At 42.2% G+C, this 12,320-nt stretch overlaps 1 protein-coding gene across 2 annotated transcripts in view; it reads left to right on the forward strand.

Annotated features, from left to right (window-relative positions):
* Positions 1–8,044: 8,044 nt before the first annotated feature.
* Positions 8,045–12,320, forward strand: part of TUBGCP3 (tubulin gamma complex associated protein 3) — a 57,597-nt gene continuing 53,321 nt past the window's right edge. For both annotated transcript variants that reach the window (XM_017817386.1, XM_017817385.1), the window contains exon 1: positions 8,045–8,304. In XM_017817386.1, the coding sequence (XP_017672875.1) occupies positions 8,229–8,304 (76 nt within the window). In that variant the 5' untranslated portion in view covers positions 8,045–8,228. The remainder of the gene's footprint in view (positions 8,305–12,320) is intronic.

Raw genomic sequence — 12,320 nt, forward strand, 5'->3', positions numbered from 1 at the left:
AACCAAGAAATAAAGTCAACAAACCTCATTCTCAAAGGTTCCAGTTACTACCTGATTGTATCTCTTGTGTGTATTTATGTCTGCCTCTGGGAGCCTGATTCTCCTAGAATATGCTTTTAACTGCTACAGATTTTCAGGAGGGAGGAAGTGTTGGGATTAGTTTCTAATCCAGCAGATATTATATTTAAGAAATCTTTGAACAGTATAACACAAAAGAAGTTACCTACAGAAAAACTACCGTTCCTTGGGACAATGAAATGCTCCTGCAGGTAGGAACCAAATGAGAGACCTAAGAATTGGCAAATTTTTGCAGCTCCAGTGCTGCTCCTTTTGTCTAGAGTCCCTCTATTGTTAGCAGTTCAACAGTGGTAATAATAAGCTGTACTTGGAAATTCTATAGCTTCCTCTAATCTGAGCATCTGGGAGCATGTAATGTAGGCTTGAATTCACCAACATTTACAAGCCTAAACCCCAACAATATTTTTTAACAGCTATGGGGGCATATACTCATACATCCCTTTATAAATTCAGGCCCTAAAAGTCACATTATTAGATCAATTTATTGCACCTCTTACCTTAACAGAGTATGGTAGTTTTTTAACCAGGCATAGAAAAATGATTCAATAAAAGGGATATTAAACATCAAGCTAGAATGTGGCAAGCAGAAACACTAGGAATTGTTCTTATTTTCCTAAGAAGGCTATAGATTGAAGTTTTTTTATATCTTTCCTTACAAATATATAGTAATATATACAAACTCCTCCTAATAGTGTGAATGAAATCAGTCATCTTCAAGAATTGTAATGGAAAAAAAGCTCAGGTTGATATGAAGTGGACTTTAGGAGATGGATGATCAGCTTCATGAATATGAAGAGTTCACTAAAGTGAACAGCAATTTTTCTTCCAATATTTGTAGAAAGATGAAGCTCAAGATGTATTCTTGAGGCAATATTGTTACCTTGTTACCTTGTTACCTTGACAGTCATTTTTGTCTGGAAGTATGGTACACATTGTTATGAAGTGACTAATTGCTATACTCAAAATAAACCTGCAGGAAAGAAAATGAAAATGTTTCCTTCTTTTTTTAAAACTGTTTACCCTATACATTTAACACAATGAGAGACAGAGCTAGTACATCATTTTCTTCACTAGTTCATTGGAAAGGAAAAAATGAGCATCAGGATAAACTCTCCAGACACTGAGAGGAGAGCAGAAAAATCAACAAACATTTTAAAAAGCATAACAGAGCAAAATCTTCAGACTGACTCGTTGAAGAGTGCACTGCCAGAAGACTGCCTAAATATAGTTAGTTCAAATGCAATCATAAGATTACATTTGCTTATCAGTTTATGAATATTTTTGACATTTAAAACAAAAGCACAGGGAGAATTAGTTCCTCCTTTGCCAACTGGTTGCTGTCTCTTCCTCCCTGCGATATAAGGAAAAACTCAAACTTTGACTTTGAGGTTTTCGGCTCACACAGACGTGAGGTTGTTATTGGAGTGAGAAATATGTGCCTGAGGAAATGAGGAAACAAAGCAAGGTTGTTAAAATAATACTTAAAAAGCCCCAATCCCAATATTATTGCTTTATGGTGAAATTAGATAAAACAACACTACCAAAAAAAAAAAAAAGAAAAAAACCCAACCCAAAAAATCCAATTATTTTGTTATTTCTGCTTACACAGTATTGCAATGCTTTGTAGAGCTTTATTATTGACTTCTGATGTATTGAATGAGTTATATTTGCCTAGTGATATTTATAGATCTATTTATAGAAATTATTTCCTTACAAATATATTAGTACATCTTTTTTGATTGGTTTTTTAATGCCATTTTTTGATTCAATGTCTTATTTTGATAGATTCCCACCACACACCTTGGTCTAGGGCTGAGTAAGATCAAAAGCCTTTGCTCTAAAATACTGAAGCCAGATATGGTCAAAAGTCCTATTGAAAAGCTGATGTTCTGTTCAAAATGAAACATATACTTGTAAACATTAACTCTGTTTTATTACAGAGCTTCATTCCAGGCTCCCTTCCAAAATTATTGCTCCGCTTTTTAAAATTAAATAGTTGTTATCAAGTGGCTTTAACTTTCAAAAATATTTTGACAGTATTTTAGGGAGTTTTGACAAAGTAGAAGTGTTCTTGCAAAACATTTTCGTGGAATCACTTTCTGGCAGCAGATGATTTGATGTGATTTCTTTACTGAAGTTCCATATATGTAACATGACTGCGATACAACAGACAACAGGGGAACTAAGGAAGTGTCAGGCAGTTTTACTGACCTTGTTAGAATGCCTGTTTGCTGGGTGCAGCTATACTGTTCTTTAGAATTATGTATAGTGCTGTCCACTCTTGTGTGATCAAGATCATTTAATATTGAGTGGGCTTCAGTGTGCATGTGTCTGTGTATCTTCATGTTGGAAAGGAATCCTGTTTATTATTAAGAAGTACTGGAGTGGTAAAAATTAAACTTACCAGACATCCAAGGCACTACCAGAAAAAAGACAACTGTTCTGAGATGCAAAACATTAATACTACTTACAGTTTATATGATAGCTAGTATTATTAATTTAGATAGCTAGTATTATTCATCTAGCTCCTGCCCCTCTACTCAGCCCTAGATAGACCACATCTGGAACACCATGCACAGTTCTGGGCTCCTCAGTCCAACAGGGACATAGAGCTGTTGGTGGGGGTCCAGCGGAGGACAGCGAAGATTATGAGGGGACTGGCACGTCTCTCTTGTGAGGAAAAGCTACGGGAGCTGGGCCTGTTCAGCCTTGAGAAGAGATGACCGAGAGGGGGCCTCATCAATGTTTGTAAGTATCTGAAGGGAGGGTGTCAAAGGATGGAGCCAGGCTCTTCCAGGTGGTGCCAAGCAATAGGACAAGAGGCAATGGGCAAAACCTGGAACACAGGAAGTTCCACTGGAACATGAGGAAGAACTTCTTTACTGTGCATGACCAAGCACTGGAACAGGTTGTTTGGAGAGGTTGTGGAGTCTCCCTCAGTGGACATATCCAGGAACCATCTGGACACTGTCTTGTGCAATGTGCTCTAGGATGAACTTGTTGAGCATGACCCACTGTGGTCCCTTCCAACCTTACCCATCCTGTGATTCTGTGATCTAAAATTGCTATTTTATTGTAAATATTGAAAAAAAATCCAAAATAAAAAAATGAAAATGTCCTTATTTTGCCCTTATATATTTTAAATCATAGTTTCTGGCATCTCTTAAGTATTGGGAAACAGAGTTTCTTTTTTGATATATGCACCAATTCAGTAGACTTTCTGTAGGTATATGGCATTATGGAGCACACTTCAGGCTCCTCAGTCAACAAAAGAACAGCTGAAGTGAAGAGTTTTGAAAATGGAGAGGTGGTAGTATTATTGAAAGTCACAACAAGTAGGCAGCAATGCAGAACTAACACATGCAGGAGGATTAAACTGGATCAAACTCTCTCTTCATCTGAGCCCCACTTGCGCACAGGGACAACATCTGTCTGAAAGGAAGTCACAGAGCATCAACCTAAAACATACGGCCTTTCAAAAATTATATCTGTGGGCACCTTTAACAACCTTTTATTGCTACAGACTGAGCATAGCAGGGCTCTAGACCATTATGGGGTTGCCTGTGTGGAAAATATATGCTTAGGTACAGAAGCCAAGTGGTGGTGCTGGAGCCAGAAGAGACCCAGCTGCTGTACCTTGAGGGCTGCCATATGCTAAGTAAGGCACAGACAGTATCCTTCACTGTCTCCAGCCACTACAATTCTTGACATTGGTTATATGACACCTAAAAAAAGTCTGTCCAGCACAGAGAAATGCTGGAGGTGTTAGCATGATTCTTTACTGATTTTTGAATGCCTCGTGAACAACTAGAGGTATCTATGGTATTGTGCCCTGTAGACATAACCAAAAAGGAGTTCAGAAAACCAGAGCAATTAACCCTTAGGTTTTTTTGTAAGGGTAAGAATCTTCTCTTAGCATTATTGCTTGGATTTAGGCAGCTTAAGACTAAAAGGGACTATGATGCCCTCCAGACTGATCTTGTGGAGAATATAAACACAACTCAGTAGCTCCTGTGTCAGTTTGCATCTGGTCACTAGGCCTGTAATGGAAGCCTGATGTAAAATGTTTTAGATATGGAGAAAGTGCCATGCTTTTAAACCTCTCTCTCTATGGATTGAATATCCTTATTGAATTAAACCCATCACTTTTTTCTAGCCTTATTTTGGCAAGCTTCAGCTTCCATCTCCTGCTGGATCTCATTGCACGTTCTTCTGTTATAATGCTATTTGCTATCAGAAATATGATCTTTAAGTAGCAGTTCTGAACACAAGTCTCTTTAACCTCCTATGGATGAACCGATTTCTTTGTAAGACACTGTCAGGCACACATTTAACCAGGCTAACTGATGAACTTTCTGTACTATGAAAATCAGAACAGCAACTAATTTTTTAAATTGTCCAATGCTGAGAGACCAAGCAGCAAGAGGAACTAAGCTTATACAGTAAGAAAATAGTTTATATTTTTTCTTTCTTGTTTTTCAGTGAGATTTTTAAGATGATTTAAGCGATCATAGCTGTACTGTATAATAAGCCGCATGTGCTAGCAACCCGCCTTATCGGAATTAGAATTTTTAAACAGGATTGCAGGATTAATTCTTTCCATTAAGGAAAAAACAAGGAGATCTGTGAGCCGTAAAACTAATGAAACTCAAGTTTCTGTTACTTCCCATGAATTTGCATCCCTCCTGTCTCTTTCTGACTACTTTCTGCATTATTTCCAGAGTTCTCTGTCCCTTACACCTTTAGTTTCTGCATCATCCATCAATCAGGCTGGGCAAGAAGTAGCTGGTACTGTAGGCAGCTCAGAGCTAAGGTACATACCCACCAGTGAGGGTCTGCATACTGGTTAGCTCGTTCGCTAATAGCAAACACAATTGGGAGAACTAAGTTCTCACTACCCTTCTTTTCAAGGGGGCACTGACTAGGGCCTTAGTACTCACAGCCACTGAATGCTGTAAAATTTTTATTAATATTCTTAAGAACTCTATCCTTCCGCTAAATTTGTTTAAATTGGTGAAAAGATCCAACAGTTGTGAGGAGACACGGACACATAGAGTAACTGCATTAGGAATGCAGTTACTTAGGAAAAAGAGGCTATAAATGAAGGAATACATTCCCAGTAGTGTAACAGAATAGTTGGCTATTACAGTACTTCAGAAGCATAACATAGGATGTGGTTGTGCTGAAATAGAAAAGCTTAGGTTCATAAATGTGCTTCTGCTTGCAGGAGGCGTGAATGAACACATTTCAATGGCATGTTCTCATTGTGCTGCTCCATAACGTGTTCTGATTTCAGAATGGTGACACAATTGCCATAGTTAAAATGACTAGCATGACCAGAAAGACTTAGTCATAACCACATAAAAGCAGTAACAGGATATTTGTGAGTGACTGGATTCCCTTGGAATGTAAAGGTTCTGTAAAGGAACACCACTTCCAGATATAATTGACAAAGTTCTGGGGCTCTTTGTTTGATTTTTTTTTTTCTGATGTGAGCAATCATATTTGCTACTTGATAGATTGACACCTTCCATGATGGAATCTAAATCCTAAATGACCGTCAGCAGTGGTGAGTCACTGGGTCTTTGTAGGACAACTGTGTTTGCTTTGGATGGAAAATGGAAGAGAAATTCTGTTGCTCAGTACAATGAAAAAAGTCACACCATCTTTGAAGTCTTTTTTCAGGATTATTGAAAACGCAGCTTACAATCTCCCTTATTCACCTGGGATAAAGTTCTGATAACTTTATTAGTTTTGGGTCCTCTCTTACCTCTCAAAAGAATGTATGACTAAGATTTGAAGAGTTATAACGTAAGTAACAAGACTATGATGGTTCTACTACAGTATTCCAAGTAACAACAACTCATACATTCCCAGTGTGTTTCAGTTCTTGGCTTACCATTGTGATTTGTTTCTAGCAGTAATGCTAGTGATGAGCTGTTGTTTACATCTGTAATGTTCCCATAATGAAAGAACACATGTATGTGCCCATAGAAGGCATACACACAAAACTGTAGCTGCACAGAGATAATGAAGCCAACAGGGGCTGCCAGAAAGCCATGTGCTGCACAGCAGGAATTAATTTGTTCACAGCCAGTGGTGCACCAAGCCCACCTGGCTGCTGCTGCAGTGTCTTAAATCATCTCTTACGGGACAGAGTAGAGATGGATTACACAGAGCTCCAGCACCACAGGAAGAATAATTATTCCCTAAGTATGTATTTTGGGCAGACATAGCAAGAATTTACTGAAGAAATGGAAGATAGACAACTTGGAATGTCAGTGTCTGTGTTAGGGGGTGACAAGCCTGAGGAGCAGGTCAGGGAGAGGAGCACAGGCCAGCCATGAGCGTGCTGCCCACACTGCCCAGTGGCTGGAGCCCCAGGGACTGGGGACACTCAAGTGCATGGCTGAGCAGTGTGGGGAGATGTGGCTCAAGGATCTTCAACATTTTTCCAGATCTGCACTGATTTGTAACTACTTTTGTGTGGAAAAGCCACCAATGCCCCTCGACTACCCAGGGCAGCAAATCACAGGAAGTGCAGCCACTTCATGGCTTGTTCTGCTCTGAGGGGGAATACATGAGTCTGATCTCCCTCGAAGTAATTTATGATGTTCAGTTACTTCTACAGAGTTGGGGGGGAAAATCTTATATACTTAAAGAGATTTTTAAATTTAGTAGGCAAATTTCTAGTAAAAATGCATAATAAGAAGCTGAAAACAAACATCCATCTTTAACCTTTTCTGTAGTTAGCCAGCTGTGAATGTGAAATACAAGGTACTGATGTAATTGGGTCATCTACCGCCACTACCTACGTCTCCTAGAACGCTTCCATCAACGCTTCCTCCATACAATCCTAAACATCCACTGGTCAGATTATGTGACCAATACATCTGTTCTAGAGCAAGCAGCTGTCACAAGTATTGAGGCCATGTTACTGAGAACGCAGCTGCGATGGGCAGGGCACGTCTCAAGGATGAAGGACCACCACCTCCCTAAGATCCTGCTCTATGGTGAACTCGCCACTGGCTGCCGCATGAGAGGAGCCCCGAAGAAAAGATACAAGGACTCCCTGAAACAACATCTCAGCCTTGGCCATATTGATCAACATAACTGGTCTACTCTGGCCTCAAATTGGGAGGCCTGGAGACACACCATCTATAACACCGCTGTCTCCTTCGAGAACACACGCAGGATCACTCTCGAGGAGAAAAGGCAACGCAGAAAGAACCGTGTATTGCAGAATACACCATCTAAGGAGTCTTTCTGTTGTGCCTTTTGCAATCAGATATGTCTGTCACGTATTGGCCTCATAAGCCACCAACGTGCCTGTAGCAAATGTGGATAGAGCCTTCCCAAATCTTCGTTCGCGAAGCCTAGCCATGATGATGATGATGTAATTGAGTGAAATTTAATAATAGAAAGGAGTTGAGGTTCGACAGTCTAATGGTGGTTCGTTCCCTGAGTTCGTATTTCAGAATTTTTGTTCTACCTGTCTGTGTTCTTTCTCAGCACTTTTGTGGTTATGTTTGTGAGGAAGCTATGGTTTCAGGAGGAGCTGAAGGGTTCTGTTTCTATGTCTGTCTGATAAAAGTGCGCTTAGGCTTACCTGGGCTTACTCTGCATCCGTGTCTACACTGTGCAATCCCATGCCTTAGATCCTCTGTAAACCCTTCATCAAGGACTGTTTTCTCTTTTGCCCGTGAAGGCCTCAGAAGGCCTCCACCTTCTCCACTTGTTAAAGATTTATGTTGAAGTGGATTTTTGCTTTGATGGAATGTGACATCAGAGTTTTTGAGGGACAGGTGAGAGGCCGACGGAAAGATGTTGCAGAACGGGAACGTTCTACTTCCATTCCGGGGAATTCGGGGGACGTTCCAGGGCGGTGCCTGCCCCGGAACCGCCGCGCGGAGCGCTCCGGGCGCGCGGGGCATTGTGGGCGCTGTGGCCGCCGCTGCGGCGTTCGGCGGGTCCCGTTAAAATGGCGCCGTAGGCGACGGCAGGAACGGGAGGTGTCGCCGGGTCCCTGCGCTGCCGAGCGGGCGGCGCGTCCTCGCCCCTCTCCCTACTTCCCTCCGCCGTTCCGCCGTGCCTCCGGCCCTGCCGTCCGCTCCCTCTGCCCCGCACCTCCTCCTGCCTCCCGCGCGGCGATGGCGACTCCGGACCAAAAATCCCCCAACGTTCTGCTGCAGAACCTCTGCTGCCGCATCCTGGGCAAGAGCGAAGGTAACGGCGTCCTCCCGCCATTCCCGCGCCGGCCGCGCTCGGAGCCCGCGGGCGGGGGCGGGAGCGGGAGCTGCCCCGGCGGGGCTGGAGCGGTGCCGGCCCTCTCTCCCACCCGGCGGGGAGGGTCGGCAGCCCGGGCGGTGCAGAGGTGCCGGCCGGGCACGGCAGCGGCCCCGTGAGCCGGCGCCCTCCGGCGAGAGGCGGCTTGCGGCGGCTTCGTTTTCTCCTCCTCCCCCGGAGCGCTTTGCCGGCTGCTCAGGGCGCTGTCCTCCTCGGGGAGCGGGGCACCCCTGCCCGGCGGTGTGGGGCGAAACGGGGCTCGTGTGCACGGTGAGGAACCTCCGCCGGTGGCTGTTCGAGTGGAGGCACTGGCGTGCGCCAGGTCCTCTACAGGTCCTCTGTGTCATGATGCTGCTGTGGTCCTCCAGCAAGGAAATGAATCTCTTGCCTGTGTTGACTCCCTTGCAGTCAAGGCAAAGCCTGTTTTTAGTAAGCAGTCAGAGGGTGGAAAGGAGGAGGTGCATCTGCTGAGTCTCTTTTTTAAGCTGCTGTTTTTATAAACATTGCTCACTAGACAAATTCATGCAAAAGCTTCTATTATGTCGGTTTTCTTGTATGAGAGGTGACTGTCTCCCTCATTAGCAGTAGCTGTCAAGTCTCTTATGTATTTTCTCCTCCGTGCCACTCTCTTCTGACAAGTCCCTCTGGTTACCTTTAGCTATTTCCATGGCAGTAATTAATAATCTTGAGCATTGATCTATTGTAAAGAATTAGGTTCAAAATGACTAAAATGTGGCCTATGTTTGAATTACTGCTATCTTAGAAATCTAGAAAGTGAGTAGCAAGGTACAAATATACCTGTCTGTCTCTCAAACTTTGTTTCTGTCTACTGCAGACAGCACAACCTGATCTCACACCCCATCGCTGTCTCTGAGCTAGAAAGATAGGAGTTTAATGGATGAACTCTTTGATGGATGGGGAACCAGTAGGATGGCCACATCTAAAGAGTTGTAGTCAATGTCTTGGTGTCAAAACAAAGATCAGTAGAAAGTGGTGTCCCTCAAAGGTATTGAGACTGATGCTGATCACTATCTTTGTCCATAGCATAGACAGTGGGATTGAGTATGCCCTCAGAAAATCTGCAGGTACCACCAAGCTGAGCGGTTCAGCTGATATGCTGGAGGAAAGAGTTGCCATGCAAACCTTGAGAGACTTGAGGAGTGGGCCCATGTGAACTTCAAGGTTCAACAAAGCCAAGTGCAAGATCCTGCACCTGGGTCCAGGCAATTCCCAATGTCAGTGCAGACTGGGGAATGAATGGAGCAAGAGCAGCTCTGCAGAGAAAGACTTGGGGAACTAATGAAAAATTTTATGTGAGCCAGCAGTGTGGATCCTACAAATCCAACTATATCCCGAACTCCTTAAAAAGAAGCAGGGACAGCAGGTTGAGGGAGGTGATTCTCCTGTCTCCAGTCTGCTTTTGTGAGACCCCATCTGCAGTCCTGTGTTCGGCTCTGGGGTCCTCAGTAGAAGAAGGAGATGGACCTGTTAGAGCAGGTCCAGAGGAGGACCGTGAAAATGGTCAGAGGGATGGAACACCTCTCCTACAGAGAAAGTCTGAGAGGGTTGGGGTTGTTAAACCTGAAGAAAAGGCTCTGTGGAGATTTTATTGTGGCCTTTCAGTTCTTAGAAATGCTTATAAGGAAGATAGACTTTTTACCAAGACCTGAAGTGACAGAACAAGGGGTAATGGCTTATATGGTAGGTTTAGATTGGACGCAAGGAAGAAATTTTTAACAATGAGTGTTGTGAGACACTGGAACAACTTGCGCAGAGAAGTTGTGGATGCCTGGAAGAATTCAAAGCCAGGTTGGGCAGGCCTTTATGCAACCTGGTGTAGTGAAAGATGTCCCTGCCTATGACAGGGGAAGTGAATTAATGGTCTTTGAAGGTCCCTTCGAGACCAAATCACTTTCCAAATCTGTGATTCATCTGAGAACCTTGGAAGAAGAATTATCTTCACTGAACTTAGTGAATAAGGACTCCTTCACATAAACACGCTGTTGATCCATTGAACTCTAAGGTCATCTTTGATCTAGATGATTCTATGACCAACAGCTCTTGATTACTGTGTTTTGTTTTTCAAAATATTTTCCCTTTCCATTGCATTTTTAAATCTTCTGCAAGGCCATAAATTTCCCTTTTCCAGAATCTATAATATTTCAGTGACAGGAATTCCTAATGTGAGATTCTATTAGGATGTGGTAAGTTTCTGCTCTTCCCCTATCTCCACCAAATCAATGGTGAATTCTAAACTGTTTAATACCTCTTGTGTTCTTATGTAACCACGTTTCTTTTAGCAACTGATTTCACATCAGTGTATAATTCTAAGGTGCTCTTATACCTCTGCTTTTAAAGCTGTTTCTTGCTTTTAACATACTTTGGAATTTTTTTTTTCCTAATACAATTGGTATATGTTCTTGTTTAAGAACACTTCAAGTATTTACTACCATAAATCTCAAATTATTGTGCTAGTCCTACTTCCACAAAGGAAAAAAAAAATTGAAAATAGATTGTCTTGCTTTATTGGAGTAGTGGATGCCTTTTTGAGGACATTATTTCTATATTGCCTAATTCTGTTTTCTTCATGAAAACAATTTTTCTTCATGACTCTGTTTTCTTAGGTTTGGAAGGGAGTGCAACCTAAACTCAATTTAAGCTTGTTTCTTGGTAGCATCTTATTTGCATCTGTGATACTTACAAAAGAGCATGAGAACAGAAATGGAAACTTCTGTTTGTCAGTTGAGGTCTGAGTGTTGAGGAGAGGTGGTTCACTTCTAGCAACTGAGGATCAAGCTTCTTTTTGAAGCCATAGTTTCTATACATCTCAGTATCTCCTGACTGGAATAATAATTTTATTTGCAAGCAATACGTGCAAAAACATGCGAGAGAACTCTGATTTTTGTCTTTTTTTAAAGTAAATGTTGAACCTGTTCCTGTGTGTTGGGATTCTGTTAATTTAACTTGTGTGTGACTAATGAAAGGGGAAATTTTGCCCAAAATCACAGTAAGTTGCTGCATGCAACCTGTAGCCCTTGAGGGGCTACTTGAGGGACATACAACTTTAAGTAACAATTTAAAAAAAGGAAAAAAAAAGGGTTGTCTGTCAGATTTATCACCCATGTTTTTGTGCATGTGACAGATAGGAAGCCCATCCTTTCCCTTCTCTTTATTCCTGTGTTAGGAGGGACTCTAGCACTGAAACCTCACCCTTCTAACATAGGACTTCTCTTGAAGTAGTCAACTGTAGTACATATGTTAGCTCAGCTGTTGATTTACACAGTGCATAGAGGCCAATAAATCAAAAGGTCTTTGATAGTCTCAGTCATGAAAGGTGTGTATGGTGGTTGGACATGGAAACCAGTGGGAGTACAAGGAATAAATAAAGACAGTAAGGGAATTTTGTTAGCGCTGACATACTCTATGTTGAGGAAATGCATATATCCCTACATGGTAAGGAACCCATCAGACAAGTTACTTAGCATCTTGCTGTTTTTCAGGCTTGTAACTCTTAACTTTCTTTCAGCACAAAATAAGTTTGAAGTAAGATATTTGTGTGTGGTTGGTGGTCTGTGTGCAGCTTCTCCCCTCCTTGTGTACTGACGAAGTTAGGCTGCTTTGTATATACACATTCTCTTTTTTGAAGCAAACTTTACAAGTATTATCAGTTTAATCTTTGGTAAGTAATTTGTGATGTTCAATTACTTCTACAGAGTTTAAGGGAAAGAAACCTTAGATACTTAGGAGACCTTTAAATTTAGTAGAAAAAATTTTAGTAAACTTGCATATAAAAAATATAATGGCCAGTCTTCGCGAGCGAAGATTTGGGAAAGGTCATTAACCCTTCGAGCCTGCGCAGTGGATTTTTTAGGTGAGACCCAGCGTGCGCTGAACTGAGCCCACCCTTTAATCCTGAGGTTCATCTGCCGGGGCCGAGCAAAGCTTGGACAGTGGCA

Source organism: Lepidothrix coronata, unplaced genomic scaffold (genome assembly GCF_001604755.1).
Source record: "Lepidothrix coronata isolate B3197 unplaced genomic scaffold, Lepidothrix_coronata-1.0 Scaffold60, whole genome shotgun sequence".
Classification (NCBI taxonomy): domain Eukaryota; kingdom Metazoa; phylum Chordata; class Aves; order Passeriformes; family Pipridae; genus Lepidothrix; species Lepidothrix coronata.